This window comes from Gracilinanus agilis, chromosome 2 (genome assembly GCF_016433145.1).
Source record: "Gracilinanus agilis isolate LMUSP501 chromosome 2, AgileGrace, whole genome shotgun sequence".
In the NCBI taxonomy this organism is placed as follows: domain Eukaryota; kingdom Metazoa; phylum Chordata; class Mammalia; order Didelphimorphia; family Didelphidae; genus Gracilinanus; species Gracilinanus agilis.
In genome coordinates, this window is record NC_058131.1 from 405,339,392 (window position 1) to 405,365,627 (window position 26,236).

At 39.2% G+C, this 26,236-nt stretch overlaps 1 protein-coding gene across 1 annotated transcript; it reads left to right on the forward strand.

Annotated features, from left to right (window-relative positions):
- The first annotated feature begins 2,266 nt into the window (after positions 1-2,266).
- Positions 2,267-25,164, forward strand: CDC25C (cell division cycle 25C). Its single transcript, XM_044659896.1, has 12 exons — positions 2,267-2,427; positions 6,304-6,398; positions 7,506-7,551; positions 9,557-9,590; positions 9,724-9,813; positions 12,150-12,293; positions 20,036-20,137; positions 20,766-20,828; positions 21,655-21,753; positions 22,197-22,330; positions 22,713-22,824; positions 24,623-25,164. Exons 1-12 carry the CDS (start codon positions 2,267-2,269, stop codon positions 24,773-24,775), a joined length of 1,233 nt encoding a protein of 410 aa, XP_044515831.1. The 3' UTR covers positions 24,776-25,164.
- Positions 25,165-26,236: the final 1,072 nt, after the last annotated feature.

Genomic DNA, 26,236 nt, shown 5'->3' on the forward strand with positions numbered 1-26,236 from the left:
GGAACGATACTCGGCCCCTTCTCCCCCTCCCCCCCACCGCATTACGTAAAGCGCTGTCTATTTAGGTACGGAGCTGCTTTTGTCGATATCTAGTCTCACATTTTGACTTTTGACTCATTGGTTTATGCGTTATCTTCATTTACGAATATATTCCCCTCTTCCCCGGGAGCCATCCTCTTAACAAACGTAACACACCCAAATTCCTGATAATATATACATAAATTCATCATATGTTTTGATAGTATGCACAGTATTCTTCCCTCTTGTTTCCTCACCTCTGTAAGAGGAGTTGCATTTTCTCAATCTTTCAGTAGGACCAAGCTTGGTCATTATTAATTTTCTATTTTTATTTCTTTAAGTTTTTATTGTTATAGTCATTGTGGGTATATTGTTTTCCTGGTTCTTATTTCATTCTACATCGATTCACATAAATCTGCTCATGCTTCTCTGAATTCTTCATAATTCATTTTTTCTTATGGTGCAGTAATATATTCATGTACTTCTTTTGGTTTAGCCAGGCCTGCATCAGTCCAGGCCTCTCATTTTACAGTTGGAAACCTTTTATGGCCTCATCTATTAAATAGAGATCACATGCCCATCCCATAACTGTTTTTAGGATTAAATGCATGCAAACAAATACATGTAATTCATGTACGAAAGTACTACTTAAATTAACTTCTAAGAAGCAGTGGGAAAGAGATTTTCCCAAGGAAAGTTGGTGGTTTTCTTGGCCAGTAGCAGCTTATAGAGCTAAATAATAAAAGAACATAGCATCTCAGCAAAGAAGGTATAGAAGAATAAATGCCAACTGTAAAACTTTTTATTATGTAATTTTGATAAATTTGTTCAGAAAACCTAATGGATGTTACTTCACACCATCCACTTTTTTCCCAACCTTTCAAAATAAGTAGCTGTGTTTGTTGTTGCAATGTGTAATCATTGTATTTGTTTTATGTAGCCATTTGTCTTTAGTAGTAAAAATGGTAACTTTCTTCCTTACATATAGAAAGTGAAGGTAGAAACACAAGTCAGGGAGGGAGAAGCAGTTCAACATAACTAATGTATCAGCCAAGCCTGACAACATATGTATTCAATATTCTTATGCCCACAGTTCCCCATTATGGTATGAGCAACACCTGTTTTTATGTAAACTGAGCTAATTTCCTATTAAGGAGGTAGTGAAGTGGATCTGGAGATTATCACTAATTGGCTTCTTTGCCACCTGAGGCCCAGCCAATGGGAAACTGGTGTGGGAAGTTTTAGTGGCATTCCTATTCTTCAGGGCCTAAACTTTCCCCTTTGTGGCAGGCTGTGAGATGAAGGGGATTATTAGTCTTTAATCTGACTTACTATCTTTTTTTAAACCTTAAGAATGGTACTTTTTAAACTTTTGTCATTGGTCATTTTTAATGAATTTTATATTGCAATAGTGTTTTCTAACCCTAACTCTGAATCACTAGGCTGGCCCAGAATATCAACCTCTTCTAAGGAAGGAGAGAGGTGTATTTTTTCTCATCTTTTGACCAAACTTGATTATTATAATTACACAATCTTCAGTTTCCCAACAAGTTCATTTTACAGAGGGAAATGTGAAGCTCATTGAAGAGATATGACATACCCAAGGTCACAAGGATAGTAAATAGCAGGTAGTAAATAGTAGGTCCTTTGATTCCAAATTCAAATGCTTTTTATACTATACTATGCTGATATCCTCACATGATATCCAGGCTGATTTTTTTGGAGTGGACCCTAGAGAGAAGAAAGTTTAGTCTCTTTGGGCAGCAGAGAATTTACTTTTGTTCTAGGCTCTTTCTAGTCGCTCCCATTCTGTAACAATTTACAGTTTACAGAGTCTCTTTCTTCACAAGACTCTTGTGAAATTAATAAGGCAGGCATTATTATTTTCATTTTACCAATATGGAAACTGAGCTTCAGAGAAGGGAAGGGACTTGACCAGAAATCCCACAAATAGAGAGTGACCGTTATCTCTGACAAAAACTTAGGTATTCCAAAATTAAATCCAAAGATCTTTCCACTCCACCGGCATGCTATCTATTCCTTTTGGTAACTGGGGACTATCATTCTACTTTTCTTTTTGATTCCACTTTTAATCCTACTGGTTACTATTTTCTAAATTGGTAATTTGAGTGAAGAGAAAAATGAAAGAAGGGGGTTATGACTCGTGATACAGACATCAAGTTGAAATATGTTTTCACTTTGATTTTCAGGGACTCATTCTTTCCCAGGATAAGAGTCTTTTGAGGCCATGTCTGGGACTCCATTCAGATCCTGCTTCAGGTTGAGCTGCAGAGAGAAGTTGAACTTGCTTCTAGAGAAAGATGCTTCCTTTTCATATTATTCAGAACTTCCCAAGACCCCATCTAGCAAGTTCCTTGCAGATCCTGAAAACCTCAGTCCTTTGACAGGGTAAATCCATTTTTACCACTGCCCTTCACTGTTTCTTATATTTGTTCACTGGTCCAGATAGGTTATATTTGGAGTCTCCCCTGTATTCAACCAGGTGCCAACTTCTGTTGATCCTATCTGTGCAGCAACTCTTTGTTTGCTCCTTTCTTTCCAAGCAAACCAGCTCAATTCTAGTTCAGAATCTCATTGCTTCTGCCGTGGATTATTGAAACATTCAAATTAAATCAACAAACATTTAGTATGTTCTTGTAGTGGCATGCACTGTATTAATCGATGGAGATACAAAGAAAAGTGAAAATTATCTCTACTGTCTAGGAGCTCACAGACTAATGGGGAGACAACATACAACAACTATCTATGAACAAGATATATGGCGGGGAAATTGTTGATAATTTCAGAGAGAAGCCCAGAGACAGATGAAGGGGACTAGAATCCTAGGCATTAGAGATGCATCATTGAAAATGCATGGAGTGTCATGTGGGAGAAATGGCAAGGAGACCACTATCACTGTACAAAGTACATGGAGTGGAGTAAAGTATAATAAGACTGGAAAGGCAAGAAGGGGCTAGGTTAAAAATGACTTTAAAAGCCAAATAGGCAGTTTTATATTTGATTCTGAATGGAATATAAACTACGTTTTTTGCAAGTTTCCAGTTTGCCCCTGCTCCCTGAAAACTCACCCCAAGGTAAGTTCCAGACTCACCAGTTTCAGACTATAGACCTTGGTTAGACCCCAGTTTGGGTGGGACTATGAATATAGTCAAATGTTAAGTACTGTTTTTTTGTCTTAGTAGCTTCTCCCATTGTATCAAAGTCCTCTCCCCTGAAGCCCAGCTTTTGGTTTGACCCTTTCCTTTTATATTCATTGTAGTAGACTACTTCCTGATACCCTAGTTGCTGGCTTCCACCTCTTTCCCAAGCCTGCTAGCAACCTGTCAATGTATATTTCCTGTACCAAGTTCCCCAAAAGTAAGATTCCCAAATTCTATTATTCTTTGGAAAATCATCTAGTGGGGTGATCGTCCCAAAGATACTGTCCCCAGAGCCCCAGGGTTCTGACTCTGTAGTATCTTGGCCCCTGGCTCTGTGATAGCGGCTGATTATTAGACCTATCTCCTGATTAAAGATGTATCAACATGGAATCTACAAGCCCCAAATTTGTAGCCTAGTAAGATCTGATGAATACCCAGTTAGGTGGGGCTAAACAAAAGCTGAGTACCTCTTTTTGCCTCCAGAAGCTTCTCCCACTGTACCACAGCCGCCTTCCAGGATTGAAATCAGGACCTTCCGCTTATGAGGCTGAAGTGTTGCCTATTGCACAAGAAGACACTCACTCAACTTTTGCTTAGCCCCACCTAACTGGGATTGTCATTTATCTTTGGGTCCATTATTCAGTCTGAAACTGCTAGCCTGAGATTCCCTTCAGGGTGGATTCTCTTGGGAACAGGAAACCAGTACAAGCTTTGTAGTCACCAGCTTATCAGCTAGTCCTAAAACTTGGGGTTTATCAGATCTTACTTGGCTACAAGTTTGGGGATTCTAGATTCCATGTTGACAAAGACTTGGTTTTTGCTGACTACTTTAGTAGTTCTGTGTTATTTCCAAGTTAACAGGAATAAGGAGTCATTATAGCCTACTGAATAAGAGGATGACATGGTCAGACCTGTACCTTAGACACTGACAACTGAGTGGAAGATGGACGGGAATGGGGAGAGATTTGACATTAGGAAGTGTAATGGATAAAAAGGGATTTTTATTGGTAATGATTAAAAGGTTTAGTCGACAGAGGATTGAACAATTATCGATCCCCAATTAAAGAATAACCTCAAGTTAAAATGCCTTTTATGGAAAATTTATTTACAAATGAGAAGAAGAAATAATAAGAAGAGAGGATAAGATAGGATAAGTAATCTAACACAGTAGGTAATTTGCTCCTATTCCCTAGTTTAATCCAGGTAGATCTAATTAACCCTCAGCAGAGGGAAATCTGGCCTTGATCCCAAGACCAGAAACTCAGAGGCCTGGAGGAGAATGAAGCAAAAGCTTCAGTCACAGAGTCTCTTTGAAAGGGAAGTTCCTTAAGAGAAGTTCAGGAAGATTCAGTCTTTACACTCACCATGTTGAATTCCAAAGGAAAGATTTAAGAACAGTCTCACCAGCTTCAGAGCTCCTTCAAGTCCCATTCACAAACCAGAAGAGAGGGCCCAGCTCACTGAGGGCTCTTTTTAAAGGGGCCTCTTTTATGTCACTTCCTGTGGCCTCCTCTTAGTCTATGTGTCCAATCACAACAGACGCTTTTCTAAGGACTGCCCAGAAGGCAGTCAGTAAATTCTGATTTGTTACTCTAGTACACATTGGTTACAGACCACCCAACTTGTGAGTTAAATGGAAATATTTTCACCTTTGGTGATTAAATCTAAAGATGGGCAGGGTAGATTTAATCTAATTATCACGGAAGACCAATCAGAAAGCTATGGCAACAGTCTAGGTGTGAGGTGATGGAGGCTATGAAAAGGAAGATTATAGCTATCTGGAATGGACAAATCAAGTGTAATAGTACCCTAATTCATTATAGTCCATCACTCCATTCCATTCTCTTCATATCTGCTAGACTGGGATTCCTAAAATATAGATCTGATCTTGTCATTCCTCTTTTCAAAAATCTCCAACCCTATATCTTCTAAGATAAAATATAAAATCCTCAACTTTGCAACTAAGGCCTTCTATAATAGAGAAATTTTCCAATCTTATTTAATTTCACTTCCCTTTTTGCCCCCCTCTTTCCATTTCAGTCAAAGCTGGGCATTTTTCATTTACAACATTACACATCCTACCTCCTTGCAGAGATCTTCCTTCTCTGGAATGCTTTCCCTTTCCATTCCTTTTTGGAATCCCTAAATTTCTTTAAGATTGAGCTTAGGTACCACTTCCCGCCTTTTCTGATCTCAGTGGTTAATGTTCTCTCCATCTTGGAATTATTTTTACATATATTTTATTTACTTATCCTTGTATATGTTGTATCTCCTTGATAGAATGTAAGCTTCTTGAGGAACTTTTTCACTTTTTTTTTTTTTTTTTTTACTTTGTATCCTCAGTGTTTAACCTAATGCTTTGTACACAGCAGAAGGCTAATGTTTGTTGAATTGAATCCTGGTGCACCATGATGATGAGGAGTTTTAATTAAGTAGTAGGTACTAACTATTCTAATAGTTGAGAAGAGAGTTTTTCTTAATCTCATCATTCAATTCAGTTTTTCTGTTCCTAGTCAGGTAATTCTGTGAAATGTGGAGAGCTGGGAATGTATGATCTGATTTTGGACACTTAGCTTTTTTTAATCTTATCTCTCCCTCTACTCCCCATTGAGCAAACTAAAAACAAAATATGTGTATTTTCTATGTCCAAAATTATCTCTCTTTCTCTCTGCATTTTAAGTTAATCACTTCTCTGTCAGGAGGTAAGTGGCATATTTCATTTTCATTGCATTGATCAGAGTTCTAACATCATTTAAAATTTTTGCCTATAATGTTATCAACATATAAATTGTTCTAGTTCTGCTCACTTTGCTCAGCATTTATTCATAGTGTTTCTCATGGCACAATAATATTCTGTTATATTTACATCCTAGAATTCGGTTTAGTGATTCCTCACTATAGGACAGCCCCTTAGTTTCATTTTTGATTTTAAATATTTTTATATAAATAAATCCTCTTCTTTCTTTGATTTTACCAAAACTGATTCTCATATAGCATCTGTCCATCCACTGTACACAAAAGTACTTTGGACTAGGGAGTGTTACAAATTAAGACATTGATACAGGCCCTGCCTGTGAGGAGCTTTTATTCTAACAAGGATTTTGATGTTTTCTTATGACTTTAGAGCAACCCCAAAGCGTTGCCTTGACTTATCAAATATTAGCATTGAGGAGACAGCTGCCACCCAACCTACCACATCACCAGACCCTGATGAAACTGGTAAGAAAAAGAGAGACAAAAAGTCTTCTATGGGAAGGATAGTTTAATTATCTCTAAAGATAGAAGAGGAAAACTAAGATGGAAAAGGTTGGTAAAGAACCTTGAAGAAGAATTAGAAATTTTATGCCAGGGTAATTAGGGAGACCCTCTGAAATATTATGAAATGATCAATGCAGTGTGTAGGAAAGCAATACAGTGTCAGTTAATTAGTACTGGGTGGTTTTAACTCAAGAGAAAGAATCCTGATTTGTTGATTGGAAGCAAGTAATCAAGGTGAAATTTGGTTTTATGTTTTAGTTTCTGAAGGACCAAGGAGATCAACAGCAAAGAGACCTTTTTTTCCTCTTTTTTTCCCCTCTAAAACCTGGTGTTTGTGGAAGCCCTTTGTCCTTTAGACCGAAGTTGATTTTCTTCAGCATTCTTCTCAGTATTTGATCTAGAATTAGATTTTTAGAATTCTATAGCTTCCTTTTCTTCCCATAGAAAATAGCTATGGGTTCTTATAAGAATTTTTCATTTGATGATACACTTAGAAATTTCCATGTTTACCGTGGAACACCAAATTGGGAGAAGAAATGTATTTCATACCTAATGATGAATATTGGTCATTCATTAAGTTTTTGTCAAATGCCTACTAGGTGCTGGGGAAATTGGTATATAAAGGAAATTCCATACTGTTAAGGAGCTCACCATTTTGTGTTGTGAGTAGGGCTTTGTTTAAGGAGGGTGGGGAACTCAGTCTTTGAAAAGAGGGTATACTGATTAAGATGGTGAGACCTGTATATATAGAACCTAGCAAAAGTGATCATTTGACTATTTTCAATTAGTATGCCTCTGAACAGTTACAGGCTACTTGTATTTGGCTTATTTTTAATTTAGTCTCCATTCAAGAGGTGAATTATTGGTGATATAGATTAATAATGAGAGAGGAGTAACACATAGGCAAAGAAAGGAGGAACTGAAGTTTGGGTTATGAAGAAAATTAGCTTGCTGTAATATGCAACTGATATCTTTGTGATATACTGATTTATCCTAATACTGTAGTTAGAAAGCACCAAATCAGGAGATTTTTTCATCCTGTTGTTGGCTTGTCTTATCTGCTTACAGGTAGCTTGGATTCCTCAGGACTAAAGGAAGTTCAGTTAGCTGGAATGTAAGTTACTAGTTCTGGGACTTATTAAATACCTCCACCTTCAAGCTTTTCTGTCACTTCAAGTTATAGATGAAACAACTAGGAGGATCTTCTTTCTTTTTTCTTTTTTGTGTTGGTTCCAAGGCAGAAGAGTAGTAAGGACTAGGCAGTGGGGGTTAAGTGACTTGCCCAAGGTCATACAGCCAGGAAGTGCCTGAGGCCAGATTTTAACCTAGGACCTCCCATCTTTAGGCCTGGCTCTCAATCCACTGAGCTATCCAGCTGCCTCCTAAGATCTTTTCTTTTGCAGGTGCTTTGTAAAATGAAGAAATGTTCGCTTTAGATTGCAGGTGGCCTTTATGGCCTAAATCCTTCTCTCTTTTCAAGTTTTCCCACTCCTGACACATGTCTATTAGCATAGGACATAATTAAAATGTTACTGTCAAAAGGAATGCTATAAAATGAAAGATATGTGCAGTGCCTATTTGCAGTGTGGAAAAGACTGCAGATCGTTTAATAAATAGATACAAATAGCCATTGGGGTCATAATATCTTTATGAGAGACAGTGTTATACTCTTATTTGCATGTGAATATCTGTTATAAATTTTAATATCAAATCAGTTTCCTTCTTCTTGCTACCCAGCACACTATAGGTGACCTCCCTTTACTATAGCATGTGTACATTCAACAAATTTGAAGTAATTACACTGAAAAGGCATGGGAGTTGAATTCAGAAGGACCTGAGTTTAGAATCTGTTTGCTGTTTGCTATTTATTCTCTGTATAACTGTGAACAATTTATACAACTTGTCTGAACCTTGTTTTTTTCTCAATTGCAAAATTGGGGGGTGGTGGTTTATACAACTTGTCTGAACCTTGTTTTTTTCTCAATTGCAAAATTGGGGGGGGGGGTTGGACCAAATTCTTCCTCTTTTTTTCTCCTTAAACTTTTATCTGATACTGTATATTGGTTCCAAGATAGAAGAGAGTGGTAAGGGCTAGACAAATGGGATTAGGTAACTTGACCAGGGTCACATAGCTAGGAAGTATCTGAAGTCAGATTTGAACCAAAGACCTCCTGTCTCTAGGCCTACCTCTAAATCCACTGAGCCACCTAGCTGCTCCCCAAACCAGTTTATTTCTAAGGTCTCTTACCGCTTTTGGTCCTATGACCCTCTAAATTTCATCTGGATGTTCCTCAAATAGGTAGTAGGCAAAAACACCAATATGTTCAGATCCCTTCAGAGCTTGACACTTAATCTTTTAAGTGAATTGTATACTCTCTTTCAGCACACTGAGTTTTTTTCAGCATATATGAAAATTTTGGTTTTTCTCTCATTTGTTTTCCATATCCAACCCATGTAGCATAGACAAGTTTGGCTTAAAATGTAAAAAATTCAGGCAAAGAGCAAGTATAAGATTGTAATAAATGGTAATAGTAGGGAGACAAGAAAGTCAATATTTGAACATTTAGGAATAGCCAAATTCTATTTGCATAAGATGAGTACATAAGAGATAACATGACATAGCAGGTAAAGTTGGTCAGGAGGACCTAGATTCAAGATCAACTTCTGGCATAGAATGCACGTGTGACCTCGAGCAAGTCACTGAACCTAATCCTGACCCAGAGAACTCCTTAAGGTTATAAACTGGTGAGCAATTTGTGATCTGAATTGGTAGAATGTTTCCTCACTGAGCATTTCCTATACCAATGAAACCACAGGTCTGTCTGGTTAAAAAAGAAAAAAAGATGAGTTCAGACTGATTTATCATTGAGACTTCTATGCATATTAGTTCCACAAATGAAATGAGGAGGGAAAAGAATACTTGAGGATAGTATCTAAAAACAGTACTAAGATATTACCTATAATATTGCCATGTCAAGTGATGATCAAAGAAGTTAATAGATAAGGTCCAGAGTACCTATGATAGAAGGGGAAAGGAAGCATTTTGGAATTTACCAAATGATAAAAGAAGAGAAGATTTGTTTGGAAGGATTCATTGATGTCTAGTTTGTTCTTTGCAGAGGTTACCATCAGCATGTTAAGAAATGCATCCCTGTGAGTAATGGCTTTTTATAATGTTTGGCTTTTGTTTCTCATCTGTGGGCTGGGAACTCGAACAAGTTAATGGCTCTAGGATGCTGAACGTGGGTGAGCATCCTTAGAAAGCTGCCCTTTGGATCTCTTCCAGGAACAGTTGCTGTGTAGCACTCCCAGCTCTCTATATTCCATCTGCCAAAAGACAGATGCAACAGGTAGCGCTTCTTCAGACAAAGAAAATGTAAGTGTTCTACTTGTATGGGGTCAGGCCTATACAAACTCACAAACTGGATGGTTTGGGTTTTTTTTCTCAATCTGCTTTTTCCAAGCATTTTTGGGAAGGAGAGAACCACTAATCACTTTCCCTTCAGTGAAAAAACCCATTCATATCCAGGTAAATATGTTGCTACTCAAGTCAGTGAATGGAGAGGTGCCTGGCTAAGTATACCATCCCTGTTCTCCATATCAATTGGAGATGGACCTTCTGTGATGATACTACCAAATAGAGAGTACTCTTTGCTACTAATCTTTTCTGCTTTCAGCTGAGAAAGCATAAGGAATGTTCCTTGTGTCCTGCCTCTTGACACATACTGGCTATGTGCCTCTGAGCAAGCCACTTAATAGTGCTCAAGACAACTCTTTAATATGATACAATACAATAAACATTAATTAGGCAACTACAGTGCTAGATGCTGTGCTAAGCTGTGGTTATACGGTAAGAAAAAGAAAGATAATCTAGGCCAGTGATGGAGAACCTTTTAGAGACAGAGTGCCCAAACTAACCCTCATACTGCTTGTGAACCATTCCCCCTCCTCCCCTCCTTACTCCAGACAGGGGAGGAAGGGAGCACTCCTATTGGGCTACTAGGCAGAGGGGTGGATCATGTGAGAAATGTCCTCAGGTGTATATGGAGAGGGGGAAGGGAGCAGCCCTCTCCTGCTGGTTTGTCTGGGCCTTCAAGGAACTTACATTTGAATGGAGAAAGACAGTGGAGAAAAGGAAGCTGGGAAGGGTAGAAGAGGAGAGGGAGAAGGTACCCAGGGTGGAAGCATGATGGTAGAGTTGGATCCAAGTGGAAAATGAGTTGGCTGGGCTTCTGAGCCCTCTTAAAATGGACCTGTGTTGGTAGAGTGGATTTTCTCATCTTCAAATTCCTTATGTCAATAAAATCACATGGCCAGTCCCTATTCTGTCTTTTCTTTAGTTTTTAAATTTACACTTGGAGCCTCTCCCTCTGCACATGGTGCTGCAGGTCTCCAATCAGTTGTATGGAGTATAAACCATACTGGAGGGTGAGAAATTGGGGAGCTTGGTCTAAGTGAAAGTGACACAAACACTGCAAAAAAGCAAGTTAACAGTCCTCTTTGGCTTAGTCACAGACACTGTGATGTGGCTTAATAAGGAAATCTGGCTTTTTCATTTCAAACTTGTTCTGGTGAAGCTATGTCTTCTCTACCAGGACCCCAAGCACCAATATTTATTCTGCTATTTTCAAGCTATCTGAACATTGAGCTAGTTGTCTGCTCCCCAGAATGTTTTAACTAGCACCTCTTTAAACCATTTCCCTGGGTCTACTTGCCCAAGGCAGTGTCTTTGACCTCAAACTTTCTCAACCTTTTCTTTATTCCTAGCTCCCTTTTGATACCTCTTTTCAAGCAGGTTCTTTGTTTCACCATCTCCTTGCTCCTTACCAGCCACCCTTCCTTTCTATAGCCTTTTTTAGCCTATATGCATGTCATTCTGTCGTTATAAAATTAGCAGCCAAAATATATTCATGTAGCATAATATGATATAACTTTTGTCTAAAGAACAAAAGGATATATTTAAAATGTTCATATGCTATGGAGAAGAGGGAGGAAGAATTTGTTCCATCAGAGAATCAAATGGAAAGCAAGTGCAGAACCTGTTAACACCTCTTTTTCCCCTCTCTCCCCCATTCAACACCATCTCTTTTTGTGCAGGAGAATAGCTTTCTGAATCATCCTGGACTACCGACACTCAGGTCCTTAAGGTTTCAAGAGAGATCAAAAAGACCTCTCTTGTCTCCTATTTCTCTGCTAGTAAGTATTAGCCTTCTAAGCTCTGTGATCACCTGCAAAGGAGTATGTCTACTAGAAGATCTGGTCCCATCGCACATTTAATTATTTCAAACTGGACTGGGAAGTGGTAAGGCTGGTGGTTAGAACCAACAGGTTAGACAAAGCAGATCCTTATTTAAATGAGGGCTACTGTCTTGGATCATGTCTCTAAATCAATCAGGACCCAAAATAATAGAGAACCTGCTTAGACTTTTAAACTTAATTTATAGGTGATGTGCAATGCATAGATGGGAGAATGATCTAGATTGTGATTTTTTTTTAACTCATTTTCTCCCAAGGGATAGATTAAGTTTTTCATTTTTTTATTATCCTCCCCACGTTTCCTTTGGATCAGAATTCAAACTTTCTGCATTAGTTCCAACCCAATAGAAAAGCGGCCGCACATATTCTAGATGATTAGTGGAGTTATTTATGCTTCAGATTTTAGATCTTTGGTGGGGCCATTTGGTTTCTTACCATATCCTTTTAACCTGACAGGACAACAGAAATTCTATGGAAGGTGAAATGAACTATCTGGGAAGCCCCATTACTAGAATTCCATTGCATCAGGATGGAGAAGGCTGTGCAAGGGAGACTTCACTTGAGTTAATGGAAATTTTCCTGGAGAAGGAAGAAGCCCAGGTAAAAAAATCTCTTGAAAGTACAGTGTAAAAATGGGCTAGTGAACCCAGGTTCAAATCCCTTACAATTTCTGTAATCTTGGGCAAGGGATTTACCTTCTCTGGGCCAAAGATCTTCCACTTTAAAAGGTGGGGATTGAGACTAGATGATTGCTAAGCCCCCTGTCCAGCTCCAAACTCTCATCCTATGATTCTATAATGCCTTAACCTTTACTGTGCTAATGGAAAAGGTCTTGGGATGATCCTCCAGTCAGGGGTCTGGGTTCTAATCCCACCTCTGATCTACCAGCTGTGTCACCTTAGATGAGTCAGTTTTCTTGGACTTCAGTTTCTTCTTCTACAAAAGGAGGGGTTTGAATTAGATGACCTCTGAGGTCCTTTCCAGCTCTAGAACCATGAAAGTATGACACAGGCAATTCCAGTACTCACCTAAATAAACTGACTCAGATTAATTTTACCAATTCTGAATTGTCATTTGTCCTGGAATTGCAGTAATCAATGGCCCGTATAGAGAGGTTATGCCGAGGAGGATGAATCCTTCTCCTATTTCCTTAATAAGGACTTAAGATTCACTTTACAAGGTTAGCTACTTGTTGACAATGTTAAGGCAAATGGAACCTTTGTTTAGGTTTTTTTGGGGAGGTGGCTTGGGGGCCAGAGTATGAACTTCCCTTGTTCTGGGCATCACCAAGTTACCCCTACCTTGAAGATAAACTTCACCCCAGTAGTCAGTCAGAATTCAAAAGAACTATCTAGGTCATTAAAGGAAGCTTATTGGGGTTCAGTGGAGGGAAGGGGCTGGCTCTTCCAGACTTATAGTTCTACCCTGGAGTTGGGCCCCTTTGCATCCTTTACAAAGGAAAGACACTAAGGATTTCATCCTTCTCTCTGCACTCACACAACCCATAGAACTAATAGTACTTATTAAGAACAAAATCCTGATTTCCTTCTCATAGTGGATCTCTCCCTTATTGTTCCAGCAACTAATGCTTAGTTTTGCCATTGCTGTCTCCTTGCTGCTGGCTCCTCCTCCTGCAACTTCCTGGTCTTGGCTTAGAAACTCCTTGTTGCTGCTTCCATCCATCACTGTCTTTGAGGGTCATAGAACTATCTAGGTCATTAAAGACCAAGTGACTTTGTGGGGACCACATGGTGATAAAAAAGGTTTGTCTCCAAAGAACTGAGTTCCTGGGACTAGCTTCCCCCTCTCTCTCTAGGCTTCTTTTGTTCATTTTAAAAGGCTAGGTACAGAGGTAGGAAGCCTACTGGTGTTACACTTTGAACATGTTTTCAGATTTTTTTTCAACACATTGATCATTTGTGCTGGGTTTTTTTGTTTTTGTTTTTGTTTTTTACTTTTAAGAAACACTACTATACAAGGAGGGAAGTGAAGAGAGATAATGGGAATAACTATGATGACATAAGAAATAGAAGACTTTAGGGGCAGCTAGGTAGCTCAGTGGATAGAGAGCCAGACCTGGAGATAGGAGATCCTGGGTTCAAATGTAGCCTCAGATAGTTCCCAGCTATGTGACCCTAGGCAAATCACTTAACCCCAATTTCTTAGTCCTTCTTCTCTGCTTTGGAACTGATATTTAGTATCAATTCTAAGACTGAAGGCAAGGGTTTTTTTTAAAAAAAGACTTCAATAAAAATTTACTTTAAAAAAAAAAAAGGCTATGCCCACAGACATAACTCAAGTTTTCACTTCAGGAAGATGGTTATTTGACAAGTTTGGCTAACTTTATGATTCTTTTTTTCTTTTTAATTTAAATTTAAATTATTTTTTATCTTATCTTTACCTTCTATCTTAGATTTTTCTTAGAATTAATTCAAGGTTTATAAAATATTTAAACTTAAATTTTAAAAAAGGCAAAAAAGTGATAAAGGTTAAGGCAATTAAGGTTAAGTGACCTGCCAACGACTAAGACCTCCCAATTCTAGACCTGGTGTGCTACTTAACTGCTCCCTAACTCAATGATTCTTAGGATAAAGCACATTCATACCTCCTCATAAAGATATCATCAATGCTAAAACAAGGCTCTATTTGTGTAAACCTAGAAAACAAGAAATTAACTTTAACAAAGAGTTAACCTTGTCAAAAAAATACTTCTCCTGGGGATACTCCCTACATGTATGTAGGATGCTTCCAAGTATCCTGCTATTTTATACTACATCCTCTAATCTTTTTATCTTCTTTATCTGGAAAGAATACTTGATTCATATGGTTTGTATTTGCCTTGGAGTGCATGCCACAGATAAATTGTTGGGTAGTTTTTCTTTCTATTACAACTTTGTACCTTTGGCTAATGGGTTTAAAGAATTAACTTGACATGTAGTTACTGAGTGTCCACTGTGTGCATAGTTATTCCATTTATTACTGAGGGAAATATAAGAGAATGGCAAGACATAAGTCCCGCCCTTGAGAAGCTTGTCATTCAATTGTGGTGATAAGATATATTCACATGAAACAGGCAGTATATGGAATCAAAGTTAAGGATAAAGTTAAGAACCAATAAGTTGGAGTGGTTGTATAACTGGAAGCTCCCATGTGGGTGGAAAGGAATGCTTCAAAGGGTATGGAGGAAGGGGGAGAGAGAGTATAGAGCAAATTTGTAGTCAGAGATGGGGAACATTGAATTTGAGATCATAATGGTGTAGTGGTGCTGTATGATGGTTGTCCAGAGCACCATGCTAGTGGAGAACTGAGAAGACAGGGAAGAACCTTTATAGAGGGAGTAAAAGATAATGAGAGGTTGTAAAACTGAAGAGTTAGCTGGGAAGTCAGTAAAGGATATGATAGTAGGGTTCAGGATAGAGAAGAAAAACATAAGCCAGGTGTTAAAAGTCTGACAGAAAAGTAGAAGTAGGTCCAGGGGCACTTGCAGTAGCTGTTTGGATAGCTGGATAAAGCTGAATGTCATGGATTTTAGCTGAAAAGAAGCAAAGAATTTTGTGGATCGATCTGTTTAATTTATTTCATTTATTTATTTAAATTTTTAAGCCCTTACTTTCCGTCTTAGAGTCAATACTCTGTATAGTACTGTAAGGGAGAATAAAAGAAACCAGGGATTTGTAACTTTGCAAATGTAGCAAAAGGCATGGGTTTGCAAAGGAGGGTCTGGTCACACACACAGAATTGAAAGAGCAAGTTCCAGAATCTGGGGAAGGGATAAAACTGAGGACTGAAGACTTTTAAGGGTCCATTGTTCTTATCCAGCCAGGAGAGCGGAAAGTTCACTTCCTGTGGCAGTTTGTTTATGCCTGAAGGAGATGACTTACCTTTCCTGATACCTGGAAGTTCTTGTAGTCCAACTATTGAGGAGATTCCTGAGGTCTGTTCCATCCCTGCCTCCAGTTGCCATCTCCTAGATACCTTATGAGAGGTTTCCTGACTGAGTGTGAGTGAGAGCCAGACCCCAGATAAACCCTGTCTTTGGAAAAGAGGCCTGCAGCCATCATGGCCTCTGAGGAAGAGACTGAGATCATCTAGATTTCAACAGTCTACTGTGATGAACTTTTACTGTTTCTTCAATTTATTTTGAGGACCAGTATTTAGGATAGATTATATAGAAGGGGGGATTTAGTTAGAGAGAGTAGAGTTTTAAGGAGCTTGAAGATCTTGAAGAAGGTTCTGTGAGGAATCCGTGAAAGCTCGGTGGAGAATTGAGTTTTTTAGTTAGGGACTCCTTTTTCCCTGGTCCTCCATCATTTCTTTTAAGTTAATTAAAAGAGCAGAATATTTGCTTCCTGTGGCAGTTTGTTTATGTCTGAAGGAGGTGACTTATCTTTCCTGATAATTTTAAGTAAATTAAAAGAAAGAACGCTCCATATTACTAATAATATGAGAAATGCAAATCAAAACAACCTTGAGGTTTTACTTTGCACCCTGCAAATTGACAAAGATGATGAAAAATAGCAATAGTCAATGCAGAAGGAGTTGTGAAATGAGGCACACTGATGGAACTATTGGTGGAGCTGTGAAATGGTACAATTATTTGGGAAAGCAATTTAGAATTATGCAGAGTAATTAAGTGTTAATACTCTCTCACTCAGAGAATCCATTATTGGGCATATGCTCCAAGGAAACCATTGATAAGAAGATAGTCCTCATATTTATGAAAATATTTACAGCAGCACTTTTTTTGTGATAGCAAAGAATTGGAAACAAAGAACGTGTCTATTGATTGGGGAATGACTAAACAAATTGTGACACATGAATGTAATAGATTGTTACTGTCCTGTAAAAAAAGATGCGTGATGAATACAGAGAAGCATGGAAAGATCTATATGAACTGATACAGGGTGAGGTAGGCAGAGCCAAGAAAACCATATACACAATGATTATACAAGAAGTAAAAGATCAACCATGTAAAAAAAAAAATCAAAAGTGAATGAATAGGGGGCAGCTGGGTAGCTCAGTGGATTGAGAGTCAGGCCTAGAGACAGGAGGTCCTAGGTTCAAATCTGGCCTCAGCCACTTCCTAGCTGTGTGACCCTGGGCAAGTCACTTGACCCCCCCATTGCCTACCCTTACCACTCTTCTGCCTTGGAGCCAATACACAGTATTGGTGCTAAGATAGAAGGTAAGGGTTTAAAAAAAAAAAGTGAATGAATATTTGAAAAATTATGGGGCAGCTAGATGACTCAGTGGATTGAGAGCCAGACCTAGAGGTCCTGGGTTCAAATTTGCTTTAGATACTTCCTAGCTATGTGACCCTGGGCAAGTCACCTAATTCCCATGGCTTAGCCCTTACTGTTGTTCTTCCATGGAATCAATATACTGTATTGATTCTAAAACAAGGTAAGAGTTTAAAAAGAAAGCCTTTTGAAGAGGTGAAAAGATCACAGGTGTCACACATGGTATCAGACTTGTTTAATGAATTGACTGGTTGTACTGATTCATTTTTTTTTTTTAAACCTTTAACTTCTGTGTATTGGCTCCTTGATGGAAGAGTGGTAAGGATGGTCAGTGGGAGTCAAGTGACTTGCCCAGGGTCACACAGCTGGGAAGCGTCTGAGGCCAGATTTGAACCTAGGACCTCCTGTCTCTAGGCCTGACTCTCAATCCACTGAGCTACCCAGCTGCCCCCGATTCACTTTTTTTAATATTATTATGTGAAATCGCTCCCTGGGAGGGAGAAGAATACTTGAGAAAACTATGTTTGTATGTATGAAAATATAAAAAGCAAAAGACATAAAAACTTTTTTAAAAAGAGAAATCATCAGTAATCTTGGAGAGAACAGTTTCAGTTGAGTAGGGAGACTGAAAGCCAGATTGCAAGAAGTTAAGAAGTGAGTGGAAAATGAGGCAGTGGAGATAATAAGCAGATAAGTGTTTAATTTTTTAAATACTGACATGTTTTGTTTTTATGCAATTAAAAAAAAACAACAAATACAAAACCAGGAAACTTGGGAGGGAAACTATGAGTACCCAGGACAGATAGGCCAGCTGTTTCAACCCAATGGCTGTGCTATCTCCTAAGAATTAAAAAATGTCTTTAGTGCAAAATACATGAACTTTATTTCTGGATAATGTTCCTCACACCTCAAGCTCACTGCAACATAAATAAAAGTTTTCAAGTAAATGGTCTTTAAAAAGCTGCAGATAGGATTCAGTCTTACCAAAGCCTGAAAACCTCTTGGGTTTTCTAGTTTAAAAGGTCCATCAGAAGTTTGGAAAAGGTCCAATTTTTCCTTAAAAAATTAAAACCACTTTTTCAGATGTTAAATTAGTCTATGGTACAACCTGAAGCAGCTGGTTCTTAGGGCTTTCCTCATCAACTTCTGGGAAATGGCAAGTTATGCCTTGGCTAAAAAAGGCTGAAATGCCATTCTTAAATTACCTTACATTCTTTTTGGGCACAGTAAGTTGCCAGTTCCTGATAGATTACTTCTTTCCTTTTAACAAATTAGAAAGCTATGATATAACAGTAGTGCTTGCTTGTGTTTATGGAAGTGGCCAGTCTGCTGATGTCCATTTGTTCTTGGCTTCTTGGCCTTAGATCATGAAACCTCAGCAGGATAATCATTAACTTCACTGGCACTAACAGTTAATATTTTGAAAAGTTCATGGTATGCACCAATCAGCTGAATCAAATACACAGAAGACATTGTCTTTACCCTTGCAAAGTTTCTAGTGAAACACTAAACACTAAAATTTGCGTTAGATGCAGATGTACTGGCAGTTTGCCCTCTCTTGCAAGGAATTGAAATGATTCTAAATTCTTGGTAAGATGAGTACTTTGCTTACAATAATTGAACTGGTTTGGCTGATTCTCTACTCCCTTACCTCTCTCCAGAAATCAGAGGCTAAGAACTACCTGTCTTCAACACAATTGTCCTGTTGCCAGTTTTCTCTTGTATCAGGATCACAATTAGCTAGAGGAGTAGATGGGAGAGGAACTTGTAGTCTAAATGGTGATGGGCAAACTATGGCCTGCAGGCCAGATGCGGGCCCCCTGAAATGTTCTATCCAGCCATTGAACATTATTCCTAATCTGACGAATACAATGAGAAGGATACGATACAATGAAACTTCAAAAGAGTTGCCTTAGAAACAGACTGATAGATGAGCATTTCCTTTCCTTTGGCCCCCTCTTTAAAAAGTTTGCCCATCACTGGTCTAAACCTCTCCAGTCCAGAGTGGGAATTATTTAGAGAGATGCCAGCAAGATGCAGAATGTAGGTATGGAAATCCTTTTAAGGCTGCTGGAAGGCACTGCCAGGGTATCATTTAGTCGATTTCTTCCTCAGACTTTTATATTTAAGGGAAGGGAAGGAAAAATTATCTTTTTTTCTCACTCTCTTAAAAAGAAATCACTACAAGAAAGTGTCTCAAAAGAAGTCACTAAGCAAAAAGTAGCAATCAGCTTCCATGGCTTGCTTTTGGGTTTTTTTTTTTCCCCTGACCTCACTTTTTTCTTTTATCACCTTCCTCAGCTCTGTTGGATTCCTTATCCTCTAATTGTCAGCATCCCAGCATTCTGTGAAGGAATGGAACTGGAGCTTCCTTTCTTCTCTAAGGATTGGTTTGTGTGAGGCAGACTGCTATAGGAGTTGGCCCTGGATTGAAATGGAACTTCTGGTAGAGACAAAACCTTATGGCATCAGAGGGGAGGCTGGGAGGGAGACACAGTACAGAATAGAGGAGGGATGGCACTCACCCAGGGGACTTGGCATTCCTGAACACATGTTCATGAATAGATGCGGTCTATACCATTTTCCATGGAAATCAGACAAGCAAAGCTAAAACATCTGGTAAAAAAAACAAGGACCCTGTGAATGAGAAATATTGCTCCAGTATCAGAGAATCTGAGAAAGTCAGAACATTAACTCGGTACCAGATAGTCCTTTTATTTAACTGTTTTCTCATCCTTTATAGGATAAGAATTGCCTTGATCTCCCTGCTGCTTTTTCCTGCCCTTCTATCATTTCCTTCCTCAAATACTAGTGTAAGAAATGTTAGAATTAAGCATTTTTTTTTGCATTACCTTCTTAGAAATACTATAGTCCTACTGTCTGCCTACTGTCTTTACTTTCTAAGACTGCTAGTTAACTGGTGCTCTTTGGTTGATAAGGTACCACTGGAGAAGAACATAGTAAGTTGTGTGTGTGGAGGAAGAAGGCACCAACATTACACTCAGAAATGACTTGGCAGAGAGCGATTGCTGAAAAGCCAGGCACTCAAGTTCTAAATCTGCTGAGTTTAGAAATGGGAGACTTTTTTTTCTCCATCTTCAGGAATCAGATCTAAAGAAGACAGTTTCACTCTATGACATTAATGCCATTCAGATCTTTGGAGAAAATTCTGACCAGAGGCAGCTGATAGGTGATTTCACCAAGGTGAGTATGGCTACTCCCATCCTGGGCTTCAGGTACCCACTTTGGGCTGGGATGTTTTCTTCTCTGCTCTGAGAAAAGAGCATTCATGTTTATACATGGGAGACTATGCTTCATGCCTAGTTCTCTACGTGCTCCCTGATGGTAGGGTGAGGATCCTATGGTGGTGAGCAGCCTAAGGGTGCTGGTAAAGGCCAGGCTCACCAAGCTTTTCTTATTAAATAAGTTACCATGCCCCATGCAACAATTAGGGGAAAGTGGAAAGGTCAGTGATTGATGTTTTAAGAAGCAATTCAGGTCCAAGGGAAATTTAAAAGGAAAAGTATGCTCAAAGGCAGCTGGGTAGCTCAGTGGATAGAGAGCCAGGCCTAGAGATAGGAGGTCCGGGGTTCAAATCTGGCCTCAGATGCTTCCTAGCTATGTGACACTGGAAAAGTCATTTACCCCCCATTGCCTAGCCCTTACTGCTCTTTTGCCTCAGAACTAATACTTAGTATTGATCCTAAGACAGAAGGTAAGGGTTTAAAAAAAAAAAAAAGAAAGTAAAAGGTATATAGGTCAGTGAATTTTTGATTCTATGAGGTTATTTTTTTTCATATGTTAAACTTGTTTTCCATTTTTGGTCTTCCAGGTCTATGTTCTACCAACAGTGACAGGAAAGCACCAAGATCTGAAGTATATCAACCCGGAGATGGTAAATTTGTTTTTATTATTATTATTTTTTTAAACCCTTGTACTTCGGTGTATTGTCTCATAGGTGGAAGATTGGTAAGGGTGGGCAATGGGGGTCAAGTGACTTGCCCAGGGTCACACAGCTGGGAAGTGGCTGAGGCCAGGTTTGAACCTAGGACCTCCTGTCTCTAGGCCTGATTCTCACTCCACTGAGCTACCCAGCTGCCCCGGTAAATTTGTTTTTGAAGATGGCAGGTATTTTCAAAGGCTGTCTAGAATATTCAACCAATCTCCCTTCTCATTTGGCTTTCTTAGCCCTTCCTAATATAGTCCCTTTATAAAAATAAACTGGATTGGTGGGTTCCTAATTAATATTCTCTAATTCTAACATTTTGTTTTGGAGGTTAAGAAGGCTACCTCCCAACTTTCTCCTTTTTCCTTTCAAAGATGAGCATGGCTTCTGAGTCACTGTCATCCTAAGTCACTTCCCTGATTTTCTCTGACTGTTTTACTTTTTGAGGTATTTAGGGGAGATTAATTCTGTTTGTTGCCTTTAGTTTGGCATATTCTTTCCTTCCTTGGCTTCTTGTCTCAGGACAGGCAGCTCTGGGATCTCAAATTCTCTGTACTGTTGCTTGTTGAACTGCACAAGTACTCAGCACTGTGCTCTCCTGAGCTGCCTTTTCTCAAGGGAGGCCACTGACACTTCTTCCTGGAATATTTGGTAAGAAGGCAGAGTCTGTGGGGGCCAAAGGCAGCCCCACAAACCATGAAAACCACTGCCTGACCATCTTCTTCAAAGTAGTTAGCAGGGGCCAACATGGTTAGTACCTGTTGTTCTTTTCTAGGTGGTTGCTCTGCTAGGAGGACAGCTGCAAGACCAGATTGAGAAATTTTACATTATTGATTGCCGCTACCCATATGAATATCAAGGAGGTCACATTCAGGTAAGGCCTGGGGCCCACATCCATAGAATAGGAGATAGGTAGTGAATAGGTTTATGTGGAGAATGGACCAACCACCTCATGTACTGCAAGAAGGATCCTCAGCAGGAAAAAGTAAAGATGACAAGGGCAGATTGTATATTTAGAGATAGTATGAGGTCTTGAATACTCAGAGCTGAGGCCTCATGCTCCTTTAGTGCCATAGTAAGTAATCTGTAGCCTTAAACAATTACTTTAATATTTGGAGACTAGTTTCATTCTCTGTTTTGTGGGAGATTAATACAATTCCTGTCCCTGTTTCCCTTCTTTAGACTTGCTGATTCAATGGCCCCAGTAACATGAGATAGACCTGATCACCCCAAGAATGGTGGCCTAGGTGTTTTAAAGTGTCTGTGATATCTGGAGATTCTTGTGGGATCTGCTTCTTAGATTCTTCTCTTCTACAGGGAGCTCTGAACCTGTACGGCGAGGAAGAACTTTGTAATTTTTTCCTGAAAAAGCCTTTTGTTCCTTCTGATACCCAGAAAAGAATAATCATCGTGTTTCATTGTGAATTCTCCTCAGAAAGAGGCCCCCGAATGTGAGAATGAGGTCCTGGGTGAGACAGAGGGTTTGGGGTCTGGTTCCCCCAAATGTCTCCATGGTTACCTGGAAGTCAGTCAATCTATTGCCCTCACTCCATTGTCATGTGAGTAGCATGAGGAAGAAAGATAGAGAGTGATTTTATTGTTTGAGTGTTAGGAGGAGATTTCAATAGGGGTAAAAAATTGGGGTTATAACCCTGACATTATAAATAGTTGGTGGAAGAGGAGAGAAAGGAAGGAGTACTGGTATGACTTTAATTTATAATGTCCTCAAAATATTTGAATCTCTATTTTGGCTCAGAACTAGCTTGACCCATCTCCCCATTTACTTTTCTTTACTCCCCTTTTGCCCCCCATCCTCTGGGATTTCCTTTGAAGGTGTCGCTATCTAAGAGAAGAAGACAGAGCTCGGAACAAGTACCCTGCCCTATACTACCCTGAGCTCTACATCCTCAAGGGAGGCTACCGAGACTTCTTCCTAGAATATGCGGTAAGAGAACAGGGCACAAGGTAACAAAGCAAGTTCCTACATACAGAAGGAGCCAATTTCTGACCCTTGGTGAGTGCCTGCCAGCATTCAGCTCCCATATTTGGTCTTTCTAGAAAATATATTTCTTAACTGTGTATCCCTGAGCAAGTCATTTAATTCCAATTGCCTAGTCCTTACCACTTTTCTGCCTTAGAACCAATACTTAGTATTGATTCTAAGAGAGAAGGTAAGAGATTTTTAAAACAAAAGAAAACAAAGTCCATCTGTTCTTTCTCTCACACTTAGTAATTTAATTTAACAAACATTTTCAAATGCCTGCTATGTGGCAGGCATTGAAAATACAAAGGCAACAATAAAACAGTGCCTGTCCTTAGGAACTCATGGAGTACAGTATTTACATGGGCAGGTGTAATCCCCGTAATTTGGAGAGGAAGGCAACCATAGCAACTGGGGAGATTAAGGAAAGTTTCATGTGCTGAGCACTGGAGAATAAGATTCAGAGGCAGAGAGGAAGAGGGACTATGCTCCAGGCAACATGAATATTTTGGACAAATTCATGGAGGAAGGAGAGATGGAATGCCAAATTCAAGAAACAGCCAATGGTACTGTTTGACTGGAATGAAAAGTATGTATATTAAGAGAAGGAATGTGAAAAAATACTGGAAAAAGAAGCTGGAGCCAGGTTTTGGAAAGTCTTGAATATCAGTGTTTAGAAGAGTGCCTGGCCCATAAATTATGAGCCTGAGTGACTAGGAATATGGTAGTGCCCTTAACAGAAATAAGAAAGTTTGGAGTCATAGTTTAGGATGAAGACCATGAGTTTGATTTTGAACACATGCATTTTGAAATTTTAATTGAATATCTGAATGGAGATGCTTGATATGTAGGCATGCTGGGAAGAGATTAGGGCTTTGTGAGTAGATCTGAGAGTTATTTCAAAGAGGTGATAATTGAACTCATAGTGGTAGATGAGATCTCCAAGGAGAGAATGTAGGGAAAAAAGAGGGCTCTTGTTTTCTGGTATTGATATGGAGGAGAATGCAGTAAAGGAGACTGAGAAGAAGCATTCAGAAGTGTAAGAAGCCTGGGAGAGAGCCTTTTCACAGAAGCCACATGGAAGAGGGAGTAGTAACAGTGTTGAGAAATTGAAAGGTCAAGAAAGATGTGGGTTGATGAAAAGGCCATTAGATTTCCCAGCCAAGAGATCCTTACTAAGCTTGGTGACTATAGATTCACTAGAATGGTAGAGTTGAAAGCTAGATTGCAAGGGTGTAGGACATAAGTGGGTGGCAAGGAAATGGAACTAGATGGAGCAATTAGATGGCTTGGGTGGATGTCAGGAAGACCTGTATTCAGATCTGACTTCAGAAACTGACTATGTAACCTTGGAAAAGTTACTTAACCTCTGTATGCTTAGGAAGCATACATTTAGATGGCCCAGTGGATAGAGTACTGGGCCTGGAGTCAGGAAGACCTGAGTTTAAATCTAATCTCAAACACTTACTAGCTGTGTGATCCTGGGCAAGTCACTTAACTTCTCTTTGCCTTATTCCACTGGAGAAGGAAATGGCAAACCACTTCAGTATTTTTGCCAAGTAAACCCCAAGATGGTCCATGGTCATGAAGAGTAGGACACAACTGCATGAGTAAACAATAACAAGGAAATGATTCTAGATTACTCTTTCCTGGAGTTTGGCAATAAAAAGTGACCAAAGTTGGGAGTATGGAGCTGACTTTTGTCCCCTGTGGTCCAAATATGATCACTTATTCCTTCTCCTTTTCTCCCGCCTTTTCCCAGGAACTATGTGAACCCCAGAGCTATTGCCCAATGCATCACCAAGATCATAAGGCTGAACTGTTAAGGTGCCGCAGCCAAAGCAAAGCATGGATGGGAGATCGGCAGCTCCAGGAACAAATTGCTTGCCTCATGAAGAATGTGAGCTCAAGCTGAGGAAAGAGCTGCCATCACAGTAGTTACTTGCTCATATCAGAGCTGACCCCCAGAGAGGAAATGGTGACTTCTATGGAAAAACAGACCAATGATTTACAGAAAAAATCACTCAGCAGGCCAAAACATTTGACTGCCCAAGTCAAGTCAACCTGCATCCCAGAGAGAATAGGAGCTTTCTGTATGGAGCTGTGTCCTGAAAGCTTTTCATCCTTGCTAGAGCTGCAAAGTTTCCAATAATCAAAGAGAATTCTTTCTTTCCCCTACTGTATGTCTTCTTTTTTAGCCAGCTTATCTCCTCTGCTTGAATTTCTTGCCATACTTGAGATGGTAAATCTTCTTTCTGAATTTCTTTCCATTCTATTCTCCCCCCATTAAAAAAAAATGGTACAATAAACATACAGAATGAGAAATGGGGCCTGATTATTTCATGTTCCCCATGGAGTAAGAACTGTCTCATTACTGGTGATGTCCAAGCAAGGATTTTAAACAACCATGTTATAACCATCTTCATTACCTACTACCTAAACCTTTGTTTAGTTCAGTGTGACCCATTTGGTAATGCTTTTTACCCCCAAAGCATGCTCTTGGCTCCTTACCTGATACCCAGTCTCAGAAAACAGTGTGACTTGAGTTATTGATAACTCACAATCAAATATACCCACAACTAAAAAAATCTTCTTAATATAGCCAAAGGTGACTCCCAATTCTTGACATGGTTCAGCAGAATGAGCTTCAAGAATTAGGTTGAGGGTTAATGAAACCGCAACTACCAAAAAATCAAAAACAACACAGAAGAGAACATTAGGCAAATTCAGAAGGAAATACAGACAAGCAGCGTAGTTTGAGTACTATTTAGTTAAATTTCATGTATACTTTTAAAAGAACTATAATAGAAATTCACAGTTTTACATGCAATCTTTTTTCTGTTCATATATTTAAATGTTTGTTTCTTGATAAAGTAATTTTGTAAATGGAGCTCAGGGTAGGAATTTGAAATGACTAAAGAACAAAAGAAAATGAGATGAAATTTATTTAAAAGGATTTCACATATCCTCCAGGCCAAGTGAAACCCAAAGAAGCCATTTCATAATAACCTGATAGAGCTATGTTCTAGTGACATGCTTTTATCAGCCCATAAGTGTTCATATATATATGAGTGAGAACCAAAGAAAATACAAGAAAAATCTTTTTTTTTTTGCCTAAACCTTTATCTCCCATCTTAGAATCAATACTGTATATTGGTTCCAAGGCAGAAGAGCAGTAAAGGCTAAGCAATGGGAGTTGAGTGTCTTGCCCAGGGACACACAGCTAGGAAGTATCTGAAGATTTGGACCCTGGAGGGACTTCCCATCACTAGGCCTGGCACTCAATCCACAGTCAGCTGCCTCCGCACAAGAAATAAGGACCAAAAAGTTCCACCAAAACAAAACCAAAGAGAAAAAACATCCCTGAAAACAATTC